The following is a 21,395-nucleotide window of genomic DNA, read 5'->3' on the forward strand; positions in this document are numbered from 1 at the left end:
TCCCGAGGTATGGAAAGTGGTTCACGTTGTCCAGGGCCACGCCGTGGATTTTGACAAGTGTCTGTGGAATCAGGAAAGAATCAATATCTTGCTGATGGAGGAATAAAAAATCAAGACCACATGTTGTCAGGAATTTCTTCAGGGATTCTCCCAATCAGCTGCCACAACATCATCAAAAACCCCGCTATCTAGGGTGCCCACCAATCTCCTGCAAAGGTTACAGCAGCCAATCAGAACAAATGCTGTACAAGTTAATCTTCACAATCAATAACTTTAAAGAAGATAGCTTTCTGGTCTCCATTCTAGAATGCATTTCAAACATAAGTTCAAACCTCTAACAGTTCAAGATGATTTTCTTCAAGATGCCTATAGACACAAGAAAACTACTATGATTCAGACGGTGTTGTGATTTGAGGCACCAGCATATGATGATATGGAGAGGAGAGACACTGGTTAGTTTCTAACTCACTATAAATTTCTGATCTCAGATTTTTTTATTCTTCCATCAGCAAGATATTGATTCTTTCCTGGTTCCACAGACACTTGTCAAAATCCACGGCGTGGCACTTGACAACGTGAACCACTTTCCATACCTCGGGAGCCTCCTATCAACAAGAGCAGGCATCGACGACGAGATCCAACACCGCCTCCAGTGCACCAGTGCAGCCTTCGGCCGCCTGAGGAAAAGAGTGTTCGAAGATCAGGCCCTCAAATCTGCCACCAAGCTCATGGTCTACAGGGCTGTAGTGATATCCGCCCTCCTGAGTTGCACAGAAAGAAAATGATCAGATGAGAAGTATTGCCCAGTGGGGGTAGGGAAGATTTGATGGCTCTGTCCAACAGTCACTCAAACATTCTTCCTGGTACACTGAAGAGCAGATCAATTACCTCCTCTCCTGCAGTATGTGTACAACTTGAGGAACACGAAGGCTGCAATGTATTGATATGTAAATCTGGGTAGACGTGTTTGCCCTCTGGTGGCCAGAATGAAATAGCAGTTTGTAACCTGGGTGGTAGCGTGCTTCGATTTGAATATATCAGACAGCGTAACAATGTTTGCACAATAATAAAAAGCTTAGTGTTGTTGGTGTTTAGAACTCTTGCCTTGTGTGTTGGATTTGAAGTAACCAACCCAATTATCACAGAGGTATTATAAAAGGGAGGGAATAAAAAAGAATGGTCACATATCCTCATTAGAAGTCTTAAAATATTCTCTTGCAATATTCCTGGTTGTAGAAAACAGATAAGAGCAGCGGCTGCGGTCTCTGATCCTGCCCTTATGTATTATTAAAAATAAAATCTAAATTGTATGAAATTGTGTGTAACTTATATTGGCAGTAGATCAATATCAGATTAAACAAAGGGCTGGATTTTCGGCATGCCCTTGATCATGTCGCAGACTCGGGTACATCACAGGCACAAGTTTTGTTTTAGCTTGGGCAAGTGATGCAGTCCATGTCTGCTTCCATACTCTCTGCGTTCCCCACTGTCCCATGGGGAAGTGACGGTGCCAAAGCAGGCCAGCAAGGTGTGGGACCCAGCCTTGTCAGAGAGTCAGTGGCTCCACGGAAATGGGAGCTGGTGTCATTCCTCAGGATGACAACATTCCGGATCCCACCTTTCATTTGCCAACCATGCACCCTACACAGTTGGCACCCCAGCCACCTGTAACTGGTAATGCCGAGGAAAAGGCGCCCCAGTTGAAAGCCAGGCCTTCCAAGCCAGGAACTGGTTCAGTGCTTCCTCAGGCGCCGTCTGCATTGTCTGGCCCCCCAACACAGGAGCCCTCTAGCAGCCTTACTCTACACCCTGAGGCCTCACTGAGGAGCAGCAGCAGGCATGGGAGGGGGTGGAAGGGAAGGGGGCGGTCCTCGCGAAGACCCATTAAGGACTGGCAACACTTCATTGCCAGGAATGTCTGCACCATTGTCCACATTGAACATAGTTGTGTGATACCAATGCACTCCTGTTCAATGGTGTCACTGCATGAAGCAGTCTTGTGTTCTTTCACATTTTGTTCACTATATAAAGTATTTTTGTGTTAATTTACATTTTGTTCACTGCATGAAGCAGTTTTGTGTTACTTTGGATGTCGTTGAGCGCAGGGAGCAGATTTATGTTAATTTACATGTTGTTGACTGCAGGGATCAGTCTGTTCATAAGTCTTTAGCCATTGTATAGTTTTGGGTTTTGGGGGAGGAAATTGAAACTGTTGCATGTTGATAAGAATTTGTTGTTTGACCTTTGACATTGCTGTCTTGTTTCTCATTCGCAGAATCAGGTGTAGAATAGCCAGCATGGTGGCATAGAGTAGTGAGGCAACGCTCCAACCTCCCCTTCCCTATTCAAGTAAACCTGGTCAATGATGAGCTGTCAATGTAAGGATCTTGCTGCGGTCACATCTCCACGCTGCCTCCCCTGTGGTGGACGTGGTATGGGTTCTTCGGCAGGCTCGTCTTCCTCGTCCTCCTCCTCCTGAGGTGGTCCTGCAATCCCCACTGGCAATGCCTGTCCCCCTCATAATGGCTAAGTTGTGTCGCATCTAGCACACCACAATGAACTCAGAGACCTGCTGAGGAGAGTATAAAAGGCTGCCTCCAGAGCGGTCCAGGCATCGGAAGCACTGCTTCAGCATGTCAAGTGTCTGTTCAATGATGTTGCGGGTGTCTCGGGTGTCTGCATGGCTGTCATTATAGCGCTGCTTGGCTTCTGTGGCAGGGTTCCGGAGGGAAGTCATGAGCCAGGCGGCCAGGTAATATCCTTTGTCCCCGATCAGCCAGCTCTGTCCTTTCTTTGTCGCTGAAACATTCATGAGACAGTGCTCTCACGCAAGATGAAAGCATCATCTGTGTTTCATCGATAGCGGGCATTCACTGTGAGGATGCGCTGAGTGTGGTCGCAGACCAGCTGAATGTTTAGGGAGTGGTATCCCTTTCAGTTTTGGAAGACCTCTGCATTCTGTGATGGTGCTCGCAGGGCGACATGTGTACAGTCAATGGCACCCTGAACCTTGGGGAAGCCTGCAAATCGTCCAAACCCTGGAGCCTTCTCATTCTGGCTATCCCTGCTCATTGGGAACTTTATGAAGGTTATTCTGCATGCATACAGTGCCCTTTTCACCTGGCGAATGCAGCAATGTGCAGCAAGATGCTGCATAGGTCCCTGCTGCTGTCTGGAAGGAGCCGAAGGCATAGAAGGCCATCGCCACTGTAACTTTCACCTCGACGGGCAGCGTAGTCCTGTTGGTGCTGGTAGGCTGTAGGAGCTGGCATATCTCTGTCAGCACTTATTTTCTGAAGCGCAGCCTTCGAACGCACTGCGCATTGGAAGTGTGGCGGTATGAGTGATGTTCCCTGTAAACCAGTGGAGAGTAAGGCTTCCTCCCCAAACGTCTGCAACCACTTTGATTCCGTGGCTCACTATGGACAAGAACCGTTTTTCCAGCTTGAAGCCGCCTGCCAATAGCAACCAGCAGGATTTGGTGCCTCCATTGAAATCTATTACTGACTGTGAAAACAAAGGGTTAAGTCACATAAAAGTGCCACTGTAAACTGTAGACTCACACAGCATTCTGTGCACAACCGTGGCAGTCACTGACAACTGCGATGTAAGATCCTCCAGCCTCCCTTTACAAATGCTGCCAATTGCACCTGCTGCACCCTGGGATCGCCTGTTTTTTCCTGTCGGTTCCTGGGGCAGTCGCTAAATCAGGCGTTGGGGCCAAAAGTTCCACCTGGGGCACTAGCACAGCCTTGCATGACAATTTACATCATCATGACCCATAAGGTTTTGCGGCGCCGCAAAACTATTGGCGAAACTTCCGGCCGGGCGTTAAATCCTGGACGCCCCATAACACCATTTACCGCCCCACCGGGGCATGAAACGAGGCACAAAATAGCGGAAAATCCAGCCCTTTTATTCACTACAATGGAGTGAGCAGGACTGACTCATAGCTCATCTCAATTGAAATGTTCAGTATTCAGCAAAGTCTCAGCATCTGTAACTTCAATTTGTAAATACTTTGCTGATGCTGATTCTAAAAAAAAAAGTAAGTATTGTTAAAAGTTTGTGGAAATTGTTTTTAAAATTGTAATTTTACACTTCAACAAGAGATTTATAAATTTAAAAAATCTGGTGCTCTGCAAATAGAATAATATCCTCTGTGAAATATATAATTCTGTGGACTGCACCTTGATTCCAAAGTGAACTTCAGTTCCTCTGTTAACATTATATGAAAGAAAATATTGATATACTATAACTACTATCTAGCGTGACATGTTTCACTGTCTGGAAGATCCTTCAGCAACCAGCTCACATTAAATTAATGTCTTCTTTTTTCCTTAGCCAAGGATTCCCCTCTACCGTGCTTGACATAGCCCTCAACTGTATCTGTTCCATTTCTCGCATTTCTGCTCTCATCCCTTCCCTCCCAAAACCACGATAGGGTTCCCCTTGTCTTCATCTTTCAACCCACCAGCCTCCACATTGAATGGATCATCCTCCGCCATCTCACCTCCAAACACGTCTTCCCCTCCCCACCCCTTTCAGCATTCGGCTCCCTCCGCAACACCCTGGTCCACTTCGCAATCACTCCCAGCACCCCCTCCTCTTCCCACAGCACCTTCACATGCAAGCACAGGAAATGCAACACCTGCCCTTTTACCTCCTCCCTTCCCACTGTCCAGGGCCTCAAACACTCCTCCCAGGTGAAACAGCAATTTACTTGTACTTCTTGCAATTTAGTATACTGTATTCATTGCTCACAGTGTGGTCTCCTCTACATTGGAGAGACCAAACGTCGATTGGGTGAGCGCTTTGCAGAACATCTCCGTTCAGTCCATAAGCGTGACCCCGAGCTTCCGTTCGCTTGTCATTTTAATTCTCTGCTCCACTCCTACTTGGACCACTCCATCCTCGGCCTCTTACACTGTTCCAACAAAGCTCAGTGTAAGCTGAAGGAACAGCACCTCATCTTTCGATTAGGCACTTTACTGCCTTCTGGACTCAATATCGAGTTCAACAATTTCTGACCATAACCTCTGCCCCTATTTTTTTCCACATGGTAGCTGTTGATGATTCTGCCATTCCCATTTACACCTCATCTTTTGTTTCTTAACTTAAGGAGTCAGTCGAGGAGGCGGGAGCTCGGAGCAGCGCGAGTCCGGGGTCGCCGAGAGGCCTATAAAGGCCAGCGGGAGTCGAGCAATTCGAGCAGTCAGTCGAGGAGGCGGGAGCTCGGAGCAGCGCGAGTCCGGGGTCGGCGAGAGGCCTATAAAGGCCAGCGAGAGTCGAGCAGTTCGAGCAGTCAGTCGAGGAGGCGGGAGCTCGGAGCAGCGCGAGTCCGGGGTCGGCGAGAGGCCTATAAAGGCCAGCGGGAGTCAGGCAGTTCGAGCAGTCAGTCGAGGAGGCGGGAGCTCGGAGCAGCGCGAGTCCAGGGTCGGCGAGAGGCGTACCGGTGCAGCTACAGGGAGAAGGCAAAGAAAGAAACAAAGGTGACGTCACAGCCTAGGGGGTAAGTGATTGGCTGGTGATTGGTGAGTAGTTTTTCTTTTTCTTCTTATATTAGTCAGTAACTTTTAACATTGTTGTTGCCAATTTAAGTGTATCTAAGGGTTAAGTCATGGCAGGAGAGCTCGGTCGGGTGTTATGCTCCTCCTGTACCATGTGGGAACTCAGGGACACTTCCAGTGTCCCTGACGACTACGTGTGCAGGAAGTGTATCCACCTCCAGGTCCTGACTGTCCGCGTTGCGGAGTTGGAGCTGAGGGTGGATTCGCTCTGGAGCATCCACGATGCTGAGAATGACGTGAGTATCACGTGTAGTGAGTTGGTCTTACCGCAGGGAAAGGGTCCACAGCCAGCTAGGGAATGGAAGACCAGCAGGAAGAGTAGTGCAAGGAAGGTAGTGCAGGGGTCCCCTGTGGTCATCCCCCTGCAAAACAGGTACACTGTTTTGAGTACTGTTGAGGGGGATGACTCATCAGGGGAGAGCAGCAGCAGCCAAGTTCATGGCACCGTGGCTGGCTCTGCTGCACAGGAGGGCAAGAAAAAGAGTGGGACAGCATTAGTGATAGGGGATTCAATGGTGAGGGGAATAGATAGGCGTTTCTGCGGCCGCGACCGAGACTCCAGGATGGTATGTTGCCTCCCTGGTGCAAGGGTCAAGGATGTCTCGGAGCGGGTGCAGGACATTCTGAAATGGGAGAGAGAACAGCCAGTTGTCGTGGTGCACATTGGTACCAACGACATAGGTAAAAAAAGGGATGAGGTCCTACGAAACGAATTTAAGGAGCTAGGAGCTAAATTAAAAAGTAGGACCTCAAAGGTAGTAATCTCGGGATTGCTACCAGTGCCACGTGATAGTCAGAGTAGGAATCGCAGGATAGCACAGATGAATACGTGGCTTGAGCAGTGGTGCAGCAGGGAGGGATTCAAATTCCTGGGGCATTGGGACCGGTTCTGGGGGAGGTGGGACCAGTACAAACCGGACGGTCTGCACCTGGGCAGGACCGGAACCAATGTCCTAGGGGGAGTGTTTGCTAGTGCTGTTGGGGAGGATTTAAACTAATATGGCAGGGGGATGGGAACCAATGCAGGGAGACAGAGGGAAACAAAAAGGAGGCAAAAGCAAAAGACAGAAAGGAGATGAGGAAAAGTGGAGGGCGGAGAAACCCAAGGCAAAGAACAAAAAGGGCCACTGTACAGCAAAATTCTAAAAGGACAAAGGGTGTTAAAAAAACAAGCCTGAAGGCTTTGTGTCTTAATGCCAGGAGTATCCGCAATAAGGTGGATGAATTAATTGTGCAAATAGATGTTAATAAATATGATGTGATTGGGATTATGGAGACGTGGCTCCAGGATGATCAGGGCTGGGAACTCAACATTCAGGGGTATTCAACATTCAGGAAGGATAGAATAAAAGGAAAAGGAGGTGGGGTAGCATTGTTGGTTAAAGAGGAGATTAATGCAATAGTTAGGAAAGACATTAGCTTGGATGATGTGGAATCTATATGGGTAGAGCTGCAGAACACCAAAGGGCAAAAAACTTTAGTAGGAGTTGTGTACAGACCTCCAAACAGTAATAGGGATGTTGGGGAGGGCATCAAACAGGAAATTAGGGGTGCATGCAATAAAGGTGTAGCAGTTATAATGGGTGACTTTAATATGCACATAGATTGGGCTAGCCAAACTGGAAGCAATACGGTGGAGGAGGATTTCCTGGAGTGCATAAGGGATGGTTTTCTAGACCAATATGTTGAGGAACCAACTAGGGGGGAGGCCATCTTAGACTGGGTGTTGTGTAATGAGAGAGGATTAATTAGCAATCTCTGTGCGAGGCCCCTTGGGGAAGAGTGACCATAATATGGTGGAATTCTGCATTAGGATGGAGAATGAAACAGTAAATTCAGAGACCATGGTCCAGAACTTAAAGAAGGGTAACTTTGAAGGTATGAGGCATGACTTGGCTAGGATAGATTGGCGAATGATACTTAGGGGGTTGACTGTGGATGGGCAATGGCAGACATTTAGAGACCGCATGGATGAATTACAACAATTGTACATTCCTGTCTGGCGTAAAAATAAAAAAGGGAAGGTGGCTCAACCGTGGCTATCTAGGGAAATCAGGGATAGTATTAAAGCCAAGGAAGTGGCATACAAATTGGTCAGAAATAGCAGCGAACCTGGGGACTGGGAGAAATTTAGAACTCAGCAGAGGAGGACAAAGGGTTTGATTAGGGCAGGGAAAATGGAGTACGAGAAGAAGCTTGCAGGGAACATTAAGGTGGATTGCAAAAGTTTCTATAGGTATGTAAAGAGAAAAAGGTTAGTAAAGACAAACGTAGGTCCCCTGCAGTCAGAATCAGGGGAAGTCATAACGGGGAACAAAGAAATGGCAGACCAATTGAACAAGTACTTTGGTTCGGTATTCACTAAGGAGGATACAAACAACCTTCCGGATATAAAAGGGGTCAGAGGGTCTAGTAAGGAGGGGGAACTGAAGGAAATCTTTATTAGTCGGGAAATTGTGTTGGGGAAATTGATGGGATTGAAGGCCGATAAATCCCCAGGGCCTGATGGACTGCATCCCAGAGTACTTAAGGAGGTGGCCTTGGAAATAGCGGATGCATTGACAGTCATTTTCCAACATTCCATTGACTCTGGATCAGTTCCTATGGAGTGGAGGGTAGCCAATGTAACCCCACTTTTTAAAAAAGGAGGGAGAGAGAAAACAGGGAATTATAGACCGGTCAGCCTGACCTCAGTAGTGGGTAAAATGATGGAATCAATTATTAAGGATGTCATAGCAGTGCATTTGGAAAATGGTGACATGATAGGTCCAAGTCAGCATGGATTTGTGAAAGGGAAATCATGCTTGACAAATCTTCTGGAATTTTTTGAGGATGTTTCCAGTAAAGTGGACAAAGGAGAACCAGTTGATGTGGTATATTTGGACTTTCAGAAGGCGTTCGACAAGGTCCCACACAAGAGATTAATGTGCAAAGTTAAAGCACATGGGATTGGGGGTAGTGTGCTGACGTGGATTGAGAACTGGTTGTCAGACAGGAAGCAAAGAGTAGGAGTAAACGGGTACTTTTCAGAATGGCATGCAGTGACTAGTGGGGTGCCGCAAGGTTATGTGCTGGGGCCCCAGCTGTTTACATTGTACATTAATGATTTAGACGAGGGGATTAAATGCAGTATCTCCAAATTTGCGGATGACACTAAGTTGGGTGGCAGTGTGAGCTGCGAGGAGGATGCTATTAGGCTGCAGAGTGACTTGGATAGGTTAGGTGAGTGGACAAATGCATGGCAGATGAAGTATAATGTGGATAAATGTGAGGTTATCCACTTTGGTGGTAAAAACAGAGAGACAGACTATTATCTGAATGGTGACAGATTAGGAAAAGGGAAGGTGCAACGAGACCTGGGTGTCATGGTACATCAGTCATTGAAGGCTGGCATGCAGGTACAGCAGGCGGTTAAGAAAGCAAATGGCATGTTGGCCTTCATAGCGAGGGGATTTGAATACAGGGGCAGGGAGGTGTTGCTACAGTTGTACAGGGCCTTGGTGAGGCCACACCTGGAGTATTGTGTACAGTTTTGGTCTCCTAACTTGAGGAAGGACATTCTTGCTATTGAGGGAGTGCAGCGAAGATTCACCAGACTGATTCCCGGGATGGCGGGACTGACCTATCAAGAAAGACTGGATCAACTGGGCTTGTATTCACTGGAGTTCAGAAGAATGAGAGGGGACCTCATAGAAATGTTTAAAATTCTGACGGGTTTAGACAGGTTAGATGCAGGAAGAATGTTCCCAATGTTGGGGAAGTCCAGAACCAGGGGTCACAGTCTGAGGATAAGGGGGAAGCCATTTAGGACCGAGATGAGGAGAAACTTCTTCACCCAGAGAGTGGTGAACCTGTGGAATTCTCTACCACAGAAAGTAGTTGAGGCCAATTCACTAAATATATTCAAAAGGGAGTTAGATGAAGTCCTTACTACTCGGGGGATCAAGGGTTATGGCGAGAAAGCAGGAAGGGGATACTGAAGTTTCATGTTCAGCCATGAACTCATTGAATGGCGGTGCAGGCTAGAAGGGCTGAATGGCCTGCTCCTGCACCTATTTTCTATGTTTCTATGTCTATTAACCCATTACCATCTCCTTTTGCCTTGCACCATCATCGCTTTTTTCCTTTAATCTCTCATCAGACATTCCTCTTGTTCTTTCCTCCCCTGCCCCCTTTCCTGCCCCTGCACTTGCTTAAAATTCAGTTATATCTCTAACTTTTTACAGTTCTGACGAAGGGTCGTCGACCTGAAATGTTCACTCTTCTCTCTCCACTGATGCTGCCTGATCTGCGGAGTATTACCAGCATTTTGTTTTTATTTCAGATTTCCAGCATCTACAGTATTTTGCTTTTGTGTTAAATTAATGGAGCTTTGTCAAAGGTCTCTCTGCAGAACATACCCCAAACAAGATGCTTTCTTCTGCTTTGAAGAATCCAAAATGGCCCCGATAAACAAATCCATCGAAGGAAGAGGACAGAAGATCGGTGGTAAATGCAGCCATCAAACAACAAAAAAAGGTCTGCCAGGCTAACTTGATATTCCAGAAAGAGGCCACCTCTTCAAATGTAAACAGCAGTCCACCCACAGGGGCTCGGAACACAGAGGCAATGCCTGCTGCTGCCCCTGCAGTGATGAAGTCTCTCCTGAAACAAATCAACATACCTTCTGAGTACAATGTACTTGAAGCATTTTTGAACAGGAATTTAAAGAAACAAATGCATTACCTTTGTTTGTTTGCAAATAAAGGAATGTTTCGTATTTTAAAACATTGCTTAAATTCTGCTTCAGACAATATTGGAAAATAAATTTACAAATACATTTTTCATAAAAGGCAGAAAAAGTGGGATGGGATTCACTGACAGGAAGCAGAGAGTAGGAATAAACGGGTCGTTTTCGGAGCGGCGGGCAGTGACTAGTGGGGTATTTACTGAGACGTACGAAAGCATGGGCCTTACGCTAAACATCCATAAGACAAAGGTCCTCCACCAGCCTGTCCTTGCCGCACAGCACTGCCCCCCCCAGTCATCAAGATCCACGTCGCGGCCCTGGACACTGTGGACCACTTCCCATATTTCAGGAGCCTCCTATCAACAAGAGCAGGCATCGACGACGAGATCCAACACCACCTCCAGTGCGCCAGTGCAGCCTTCAGCCACCTGAGGAAGAGTGCTTGAAGACCAGGTCCTCAAAACTGCCACCAAGCTCATGGTCTACAGGGCTGTAGTAATACGCACCCTCCTGTATGGCTCAGAGACATGGACCATGTACAGTAGACACCTCAAGTTGCTGGAGAAATATCACCAACGATGTCTCCGCAAGACCCTACAAATCCGCTGGGAGGACAGGCGCACCAATATCAGCGTCCTCGACAGGCGAACATCCCCAGCATTGAAGCATTGACCACACTTGATCAGCTCCACTGGGCAGGCCACATAGTTCACATGCCAGACACGAGACTCCCAAAGCAAGTGCTCTAAGCGGAGCTCCTTCACGGCAAGCGAGCCAAAGGGGGCAGCGGAAACGTTACAAGGACACCCTCAAAGCCTCCCTGATAAAGTGCAACATCCCCACTGACACCTGGGAGTCCCTGGTCAAAGACCGCCCTAAGTGGAGAAAGTGCATCCGGGAGGGCGCTGAGCACCTCAAGTCTAGTGAGAAGGAGGAACTGAAGGAAATCCTTACTGGCGGGAAATTGTGTTAGGGAAATTGATGGGATTGAAGGCCGATAAATCCCCAGGGCCTGATAGTCTGCATCCTAGAGTACTTAAGGATGTGGCCCTAGAAATAGTGGATGCATTGGTGATCATTTTCCAACAATCTATCGACTCTGGATCAGTTCCTATGGACTGGAAGGTAGCTAATGTAACACCACTTTTTAAAACAGGGGGGAGAGAGAAAACAGAGAATTATAGACCAGTTAGCCTGACATCTGTAGTGGGGAAAATGTTGGAATCAATTATTAAAGATGAACTACCAGCACATTTGGAAAGCAGTGACAGGATCGGTTCAAGTAACATGGATTTATGAAAGGGAAATCATGTTTGACAAACTTTCTGGAATTTTTTGAGGATGTAACGAGTAGAGTGGACAAAGGAGAACCAGTGGATGTGGTATATTTGGCCTTTCAAAAGGCTTTTGACAAGGTCCCACACAAGAGATTGGTGTGCAAAATTAAAGCACAGGTATTGGGGGTAATGTATTGACGTGGATAGAGAACTGGTTGGCAGACAGGAAGCAGAGAGTCGGAATAAACGGGTCCTGTTCAGAATGGCAGGTAGTGACTAGTGGAGTGCCACAGGGCTCAGTGCTGGGACCCCAGCTATTTACAATATACATTAATAATTTAGATGAAAGAATTGAGTGTAATATCTCCAAGTTTGCAAATGACACTAAGCTGGGTGGCGGTGTGAGCTGTGAGGAGGATGCTAAGAGGCTGCAGGGTGACTTGGACAGGTTAGGTGAGTGGGCAAATGCATGGCAGATGCAGTATAATGTGCATAACTGTGAGGTTATCCACTCTGGGGGCAAAAACACAAAGGCAAAATATTATCTGAATGGTGGCAGATTAGGAAAAGAGGAGGTGCAACGAGACCTGGGTGTCACGGTACATCAGTCATTGAAAGTTGACATGCAGGTACAGCAGGTGGTGAAGAAGGCAAATAGCATGTTGGCCTTCATAGCTAGGGGATTTGAGTATTGGAGCAGGGAGGTCTGACTGCAGTTGTACAGGGCCTTGGTGAGGCCTCACCTGGAATATTGTGTTCAGTTTTGGTCTCCTGATCTGAGGAAGAATGTTCTTGCTATTGAGGGAGTGCAGAAGGTTCACCAGACTGATTCCCAAGATGGCAGGACTGACATATGAGGAGAGACTGGATCGACTGGGCCTGTATTTAGTGGAGTTTAGAAGGATGAGAGGGGATCTCATAGAAACACATAAAATTCTGACGGGACTGGACAGGTTAGATGCAGGAAGAATGTTCCCGATGTTGGGGAAGTCCAGAACCAGGGGACACAGTCTAAGGATAAGTGGTAAGCCATTTAGGACTGAGATGAGGAGAAACTTCTTCACTCAGAGAGTTGTTAACCTGTGGAATTCCCCAGAGCAGAGAGTTGTTGATGCCAGTTCATTGGATATATTCAAGAGAGGGTTAGATATGGCCCTTACGGCTAAAGGGATCAAGGAGTATGGAGAGAAAGCAGGAAAGGGGTACTGAGGTGAATGATCAGCCATGATCTTATTGAATGGTGGTGCAGGCTCGAATTGCCGAATGGCCTACTCCTGCACCTATTTTCTATGTCTCTATATTTCTATGTTGCAACACCGAGAGCGTGCAGAAATCAAGCGCAGGCAGCGGAAAGAGCGTGCAACAAACCAGTCCCACCCACTCCTTCCCTCAACGACTGCCCCATCTGTGACAAAGTCTATGGCTCTCGTATTGGACTGTTCATCCACCAAAGAACTCACTTCAGGAGTGGAAGCAAGTCTTCCTCGATTCCGAGCAACTGCCTATGATGATGATGATCACAGGGATCAGTGCTTGGGCCCCAGCTATTCACAATATATATAAATGATTTGGATGAGGGAACCAAATGTAATATTTCCAAGTTTACTGACGACACAAAACTAGGTGGGGTTGTGAGTTGTGAGGAGGATGCAAAGACGCTGCAAGGCAATTTAGATAGGTTGAGTGAGTGGGCAAACACATGGCAGGTGCAGTATAACGTGGATAAATGTGAAGTTATCCACTTTGGTAGGAAAAACGTAAGGACAAAGTATTATTTAAATGGTGATGACTTGGGAAGTGTCGATGTACAGAGGGACCTGGGTGTCCTTGTACACCAGTCATTGAAAGCAAACATGCAGGTGCAGCAAGCAGTTAGGAAAGCAAATGGTATGTTGGCCTTCATTGCAAGAGGATTTGAGTACAGGAGCAAGGATGTCTTACTACAGTTATACAGGGCCTTGGTGAGACCACACCTGAAATATTGTGTGCAGTTTTGTTCTCCTTGTCATGTATTCAACTATCATTGTAACCCATGTATAAGCTGACCTAAGTTGTACACCTTGAAAACATTGATCACAAGAGGCGAACTTGTGGGAGACACTCCTAACCTGGACTTTCGGGTATAAAAGGGGAAGCTCCATCCACCTTCATCACTTGAGGTCTTGATAATAAAGGTAACTGGTAACTGGGCCTCGTGTACATTTATACTGTATAGTAAGGGCATATCACTCCTGACCTAAGAAAGGATATACTTGCCATAGAGGGAGTGCAGCAAAGGTTCCTGGATGGCAGGACTGTCGTATGAAGAGAGATTGGGTCGACCAGGCCTGTATTCACTAGAGTTTTGAAGAATGAGAGGGGATCTCATTGAAATGTATAAACTTCTGACAGGGTTGGATAGACTGGATACGGGAGGATGTTTTCCCTGGCTGGGAAGTCTAGAACAAGGGGTCACAGTCTCAGGATACGGGATAAGAAATTTAGGACCGAGATGAGGAGAAATATTTTCACTCAGAGGGTGGTGAACCTGTGGAATTCTCGACCACAGAAAGCTGTGGAGGCCAAGTCACTGAATATATTTAAGAAGGATATAGATAGATTTCTAGACACAAAAGGCATCAATCGGTATAGGGAAAAAGCGGGAATATGGTGGTGAGATAGAGGATCAGCCATGAACATATTGAATGGCGATGCAGACTTGAAGGGCTGAATGGCCTACTACTGCTCCTATTTTCTATGGTTCTATGTTTCTAACCTCACCTAGCAATTCATAATGCTACACAGTGTGTCACACAGATAAATCGGCAGCGACCAATATAAAGTCTCTTTCGTGATTCAGTGAAATCTAGTTCTACATCTTCAAAAATCAATCAATTACCTGTCAGCACAGTTTCGAAATCTTGTGAAGAAAGGAAATTGTACCCCAAATGTTTCCGATTTAAACTGACTCAGACCACTTCCTAGAATTGAGCTAAAAAGAAAGTCACAGCTATTATAAACATAATTATTCATATTTTAACAAATTAAAACAGATTTTGCATCCCCTACTATTCAGAATGTATCTTTTATTGTCCAATATCTAGTTAAGCGATAGCATGACTCCGGCTTTGTAACATAGACCCGCTGCTCGGTATACCAATTGCGGAAATATCGCCCTGCCACCATCTGTTTTTTCCTCTCTTTATAGAAGGCAGCATTCAAACGAGACAAGGCACTACTTCAAACCAAGAAACAGGTTTATTTAACATAAAATACATGAATGAACAGAAATAAAAACAGAAAATGCTGAAGATACTCAGCAGGTCAGGCAGTATCTGTGGAGAGAGAAACAGAGTTATCATTTCAGGTCAATGACCTTTTGTCAGAACTGCTGATTGCTTTTGATAAACAGAACACAGCTTTCATAGTGAGATCAGGCAATTTCCTATGCACCTCAGGTTCTGAAAAATAATAAAAATGCAACCTTCCTGACTCCCTAAGTGTAGGTCCATTTTCAAGCTAAGCTACTGTAAAGCAAGCTGGTCCAAAATTTTTGTAACTGACTGTTATGACACTCTCACCCTAAATTGTTCCTCAGCCCTCATCATCATCATTCCGGTGAGTTGCGGGCACCAATCAGATGCACCGACGCAGTTCACCAGTCGGGGCCTGACCAATTTTGGCCGGTTTAGACATCGGCCAAGGTGAGTCCGAGCGAAAAGAGGCAATCCGAAGTTAAATTTCACCCCTTATCTCTCCAAGTGGAGAGGTTTGAACAATGGAACAAGTGATTCATCGGAGACAGTGAGAGAATGCCAGAAATCCTAAATAAATGCTTTGCATCAGTTTTCACAGAAGAGGTAGATATTGAAATTTAAAACCAGAGGTTATTATTCTAAGAGAAGTAGTACTAAACAAGTTACTCAAACTTAAGGTAAACACATCACCTTGGTTTACATCCAAGGATCCTGAGTCAAGCTAGGAATTAAACAGCAAAGGCACCAACTGTAATTTGCCAAACTTTCGTGGAAAGAGTAACTGTGCCAGAGCCCTGGGAAGTCCTAAAGCACCATAATTCTTCAAAAAAGACAAGGGCAAGCCAAGAAATTAAATGGCAATTACGCATCAGTAGTTGGTAAACTACTGCAATCTATCTTACAGGATGGAATTACTAAACACTTGGAGGAAAATGAGTTAATCAAGGTCAGTCAGCATGAATTTCTACAAAGCTTCAGGTTCTCCAGCAGCCTTGCAGAATTCTTTGAAGAAATAACACGAAATATAATTAAAGGAAATGCAGCGATTGTAGTATATATGGATTTTCAAAAAGTGTTTGATAAAAGAGCACATAAGAGATAATGCCACATGGAATTAAGGGGAATGTGGCCATACAAATTATGAGATGGTTGGTGGGCAAAAGGCAAAGTGTAAGGATGAAAGAGAAATTTCTTGGAAAAGAAAGGGATGTGTTTTACAGAGGGCTGTGTTGGGACCATTTTTATTTAATATAAATAAATTACTTCGAATTCGGAATGATGGGAACAATATCAAAATTTGCTGATACATGTAACACCAAATGGGGCAGTATGGCAATTTGTGATGGATTTCGAAAGACTACAGGAGGACAAAGCTCAGGTAGCAGGAAGAGCAGGGAGGTGGCAGATAAGGTTTAATGTAAAATAAATGTAAAGTAACTATTTTGGAAGAAAGACGGGAGAAGGAAGCATAGTAAAATAGTATAATTTTAATTGGAGTGCAGCTGCAGAGGGACCTTAATGGACAGATATTGGAAAGACTGAGGTTTGTCTTTGGTCCCCGCCACAAACTCCTTCCCCATTGACTCCATCCCTCTCAATGGCAACTGTCTGAGGCTGAACCAGACGGTTCATAGAAACATAGAAACATAGAAAATAGGTGCAGGAGTAGGCCATTCAACCCTTCGAACCTGCACCACCATTCAATAAGATCATGGCTGGTCAGTACCTCAGTACCCCTTCCCTGCTTTCTCTCCATACCCCTTGATCCCTTTAGCCATAAGGGCCATATCTAAGCCCCTCTTGAATATATCCAACGAACTAGCCTCAGCAACTCTCTGCGGCAGAGAATTCCACAGGTTAACAACTCTCTGAGTGAAGAAGTTTCTCCTCATCTCAGTCCTAAATGGCTTACCCCTTATCCTTAGACTGTGTCCTCTGGTTCTGGACTTCCCCAACATCGGGAACATTCTTCCTGCATCTAACCTGGCCAGTTCCGTCAGTATTTTATATGTTTCTATGAGATCCCCTCTCATCTTTCTAAACTCCAGTGAATACAGGCCCAGTTGATCCAGTCTCTCCTCATATGTCAGTCCTGCCATCCTGGGAATCAGTCTGGTGAACCTTCGCTGCACTCCCTCAATAGCAAGAAAGTCCTTCCTCAGATTAGGAAACCAAAACTGAACACATTATTCCAGGTGAGGCCTCACCAAGGCCCTGTACAACTGCAGTAAGACCTCCCTGCTCGTATACACAAATCCCCTAGCTATGAAGGCCAACATGCCATTTGCCTTCATCACCATCTGCTGTACCTGCATGTCAACTTTCAACAACTGATGTACCATGACACCCAGGTCTCGTTCCACCTCCCCTTTTCCTAATCTGCCGCCATTCAGATAATATTCTGCCATGCATTTGCCCATTCACCTAACCTGTCCAAGTCACCCTGCAGCCTCTTAGTGTCCTCCTCACAGCTCACACCACCACCCAGCTTAGTGTCATCTGTAAACTTGAAGATATTACACTCAATTCCTTCATCTAAATCATTGATGTATATTGTAAATAGCTGTGGTCCCAGCACTGAGCCCTGCGGCACCCCACTAGTCATTGCCTGCCATCCCGACTCTCTGCTTCCTGTCTGCCAATAAGTTCTCTATGCACGTCAATACATTACCACCAATCTTTTGTGTGGGACCTTGTTAAAAGCCTTTGAAAGTCCAAATACACCACATCCACTGGTTCTCCCTTGTCCACTCTACTAGATACATCCTCAAAAAATTCTAGAAGATTTGTCAAGCATGATTTCCCTTTCATAAATCCATGCTGACTTGGACAGATCCTGTCACTGCTTTCCAAATGCGCTGTTATATCATCTTTAATTATTGATTCCAACATTTTCCCCACCACTGATGTCAGGCTAACTGATCTATAATTCCCTGTTTTCTCTCTCCCTTCTTTCTTAAAAAGTGGTGTTACATTAGCTACCCTCCAGTCCATAGGAACTGATCCAGAGTCGATAGACTGTTGGAAAATGATCACCAATGCATCCACTATTTCTAGGGCCACTTCCTTAAGTACTCTGGAATGCAGACTATCAGGCCCTGGGGAATTATCGGCCTTCAATCCCATCAATTACCGTAACACAATTTCCTGACTAATAAGGATTTCCTTCAGTTCCTCCTTTTCCCGAGACCCTCTGTCCCCTAGTATTTCCGGAAGGTTATTTGTGTCTTCCTTCGTGAAGACAGAACCAACCTATTTGTTCAATTGGTCTGTCATTTCTTTGTTCCCCATTATAAATTCACCTGATTCTGACTGCAAGGGACCTATGTTTGTCTTCACTAATCTTTTTCTCTTCACATATCTATCGAAGCTTTTGCAGTCAGTTTTTATGTTCCCGGCAAGCTTCCTCTCATACTCTATTTTCCCTCTCCTAATTAAACCCTTTGTCCTCCTCTGCTGAATTCTAAATCTCTCCCAGTCCTCAGGTTTGCTGCTTTTTCTGGCCAATTTATATGCCTCTTCCTTGGATTTAACACTATCCTTAATTTCCCTTGTTAGCCACGGTTGAGCCATCTTCCCCATTTTATTTTTACTCCAGACTGGGATGTTCTATTGTTGAAGTTCATCCATGTGATCCTTAAATGGCCTCTGTCTTTGAGTTTGTGGGTCTGATGCCGTCTGCCACAATCTTTCTCCCCAAACATTCAGCCTCTGCCGCCAGGAAAACACACTTGGAGCATTTCAGCCTGAGTCCCACTCTGTCTAGTCAACTTAGAACCTCTTCCAGGTTGTGCAGGTGTTCGGTGGTGTCACGACCAGTGATCAGGTTGTCGTCTTGAAACACAACGGTGCGTGGAACCGATTTCAGCAGACTCTCCATGTGCCTCTGGAAGATGGCAGCAGCCGAGCGAATCCTAAAAGGGCATCTGTGGTATATAAACAGTCCTTTGTGCGTGTTGATGCACGTCAATCTTTTCGAAGATTCAGCCAGCTCCTATGTCATGTAGGCGGAGGTTAGGTCCAACATGGTGAAGGACTTCCCCGCCGCTAACGTTGCGAACAGGTCATCCACCTTGGGTAGCGGGTGCTGACCGTGCCATCGCTTTTCAACACCGGAACAATCGGACTGGCTCACTCGTTGAACCCGACTGGCGATATGATTCCCTCTCGTTGAAGTCTGTTCCGTTCGATCTCGACTTTCTCCCTCATCATATATGGAACCGCTCAAGCCTTGTGATGAATGGGCCTTTCATCGGGGACTAGATGGATCTGCACCTTGGCGCCTGTGAAGTTGCCGATGCCTGGTTCAAATAGCGACAGAAACTTCCGCACTGCCAATGACTGGTATGAGCTCTTTGGTGTAGGTGCGCAGCTTTGTCTGAATCGGGCTCAGTTTGGGCCTTCATGTCTTGTTGCCCCACAGTTTCTCAAAAGTCTTTTGGCTTATAATTGACGGGCTCGCCCCCGTGTCCAACTCCATTGATACCGGAATACCGTTCAATTTGACTTTCAGCATGATAGGAGGGCTCTTGGTGGTGAAGGTGTGTACCCCTTACACCTCTTCCTTGGGTTGAGTTGCCTCTCTTGTTTGTTCTGAGTGATCCACGCCGGATCGATCATCCTCTGCCGACTCTGCCACGTGGTGAGTCACAGCATTCTTGCACATTCACTGGAGGTGCCCCATTGTGTCACAGCCTTTGCACACATAGTGCTTGAATCGACATTGATGGGCTCGATGATTACCCCCACAGCGCCAACGTGGTGCTAATGGATTTGCATTCACGCCCGATGGCGGACTCTGAGTCATCCTAGGTCTTGCAGCTGCCATATGCTGTCCTAGGTAGGCCCTGCCATATGCAGTTCTGCCTGCTAGCGACGTTATTTTATGCACAGTACTTGCCAGTGAGCTTCGATGCTGGGAAGATATCTGGCTGGTATTGTCGCTCGTGGATATGAATGCCTGGGCTATCATGATGGCCTTGCTCAGGTCTAGGGATTCAGCGGACAGCAGCTTGCAAAGAATGACCTCGTGGCCGATGCCAAGCACAAAAAAGTCCCGCAGCATTTCCCCAAAAATCCAGCAAATTCACAAGTTCCCGCAAGGCATCTCAGGTCGGCGACATAACTCGCCACGTCCTGACCCTCGGAGTGGTGGTGCATGTAGAAGCGATACCTGGCCATTAAGACGCTCTCCTTCAGCTTGAGGTGGTTCCGAACCAACATATGCAACCCTGTATATGTCTTCTCCACTGGTTTCTGCAGTGCTAGCAGATTCTTGATGAGGCTGTATTTGTCGACCCACACACGGTGAGGAGAATTGCCCTGCGCTTGATCGCTTTATCATCCCCATCCAGCGTGTTGGTCACGAAGTACTGCTCGTGACGCTCAAGGAAGGCTTCCTAATCATCAACTTCGACAAATCTCTCGAAAATACCAACAGCAGCCATGACCGCATGAAAGTTCATAATCTGTTACTCATCGCCAATTGTTAAGTATGGGAGAACTCCACAAGACTGAGTACTGTGAGCTAAAACTGATGTGACCTTAGTCTGTTTAATACAACTCCAGGGTGCCTAAGCAGCCTGGCAGACAACCTTTTATACTCCCTTGCACGAGGTGTGCAGGTAACCCTTGGGCCTCCAACAGTTGTGCCCCCTGGTGGCAAGTCTTACATAGTTACAATGTTTACATACATAACAGTAATGGCAGGGCACAAATTTAAGATAATTACAAAAAGAATTAAAAGTAGGTTAGAAAAAATGGCATAAAAATGGGTATGCATTGTACCCATTTTTCTGACATAAAACAGGTACTACACTAACAAATTTAGTAGTGGCAAGGCCCACACCCAGTTTGTGCATGCATTCAGGCCATTGCTAAATTAGTTGGGCTCATTTTTTAGGCATTCCAGACAGCCGCCTAAAACAGGCATTAGGCCCCTTTTATGTGTAAATTAAGGGCCTAATGACTGTTTAAGGACCTTGTTGTGAAATTTGTTTCCGATGAGCAGAGCAGGTACTGAGCCTGCCCCGCTCAGGATTTTCCAACAACCACTGCAGTTGCCAATGAAAGACAAGTTTATTTAAAATAATTATTGTTGAAAAACCTTCCCGTTGAGCCAGGAGGTGCTCCTCTGATTCTATAGTCAGTGCGATTGCGCCCCCCCCCCCCACCACTCCCCACTAACCCTCCTCTAGGGACCTATCTAGTGGCTCGACATTCGTCATCTTCAATGCACAAGCTGCCTGTGGAGGCCCAACAGACATCTGTAGCCTGTGGATAAATGTTAATGAGGTCTGATGTCCAATTTTGGGCCACCCTCTGGCTTCCCAGATGGGTCACGTGTTGCCTGCGTGGCACCAATTCTGGACCCATAAACACCGTTGCACCCTTTACACAGAAGGTGGTTATAATGTGGAATTCTTTGCGAAGAAACATATTGAAGCAGAGTTAATAAATTATTTTATAAGGAACTTAGAAAAAGAATATTCAAGGGTATTGGGACTAAGCAGGAGAGGGATTCGACGAGGTGGTTTATATGGAGAAAAACACTGGCACAGACTTGATGGATCAAGTGTTCTGT

The 21,395-nt window shown here is 46.1% G+C and overlaps 1 protein-coding gene across 1 annotated transcript in view; it reads right to left on the reverse strand.

Annotated features, from left to right (window-relative positions):
• Positions 1-21,395, reverse strand: part of LOC139267637 (chloride channel protein B-like) — a gene marked incomplete at its 3' end in the record, with an annotated part of 96,118 nt that overhangs the window by 1,252 nt on the left and 73,471 nt on the right. Inside the window, exons 7-8 of the mRNA XM_070885926.1 lie at positions 14,455-14,547; positions 9,971-10,214 (exon numbers count right to left, since the gene is read on the reverse strand). Coding sequence (XP_070742027.1) covers positions 9,971-10,214; positions 14,455-14,547 — 337 coding nt within the window. The remainder of the gene's footprint in view (positions 1-9,970; positions 10,215-14,454; positions 14,548-21,395) is intronic.

The sequence above is a fragment of the Pristiophorus japonicus genome, chromosome 1, assembly GCF_044704955.1.
Source record: "Pristiophorus japonicus isolate sPriJap1 chromosome 1, sPriJap1.hap1, whole genome shotgun sequence".
Taxonomy (NCBI): Eukaryota; Metazoa; Chordata; class Chondrichthyes; family Pristiophoridae; genus Pristiophorus; species Pristiophorus japonicus.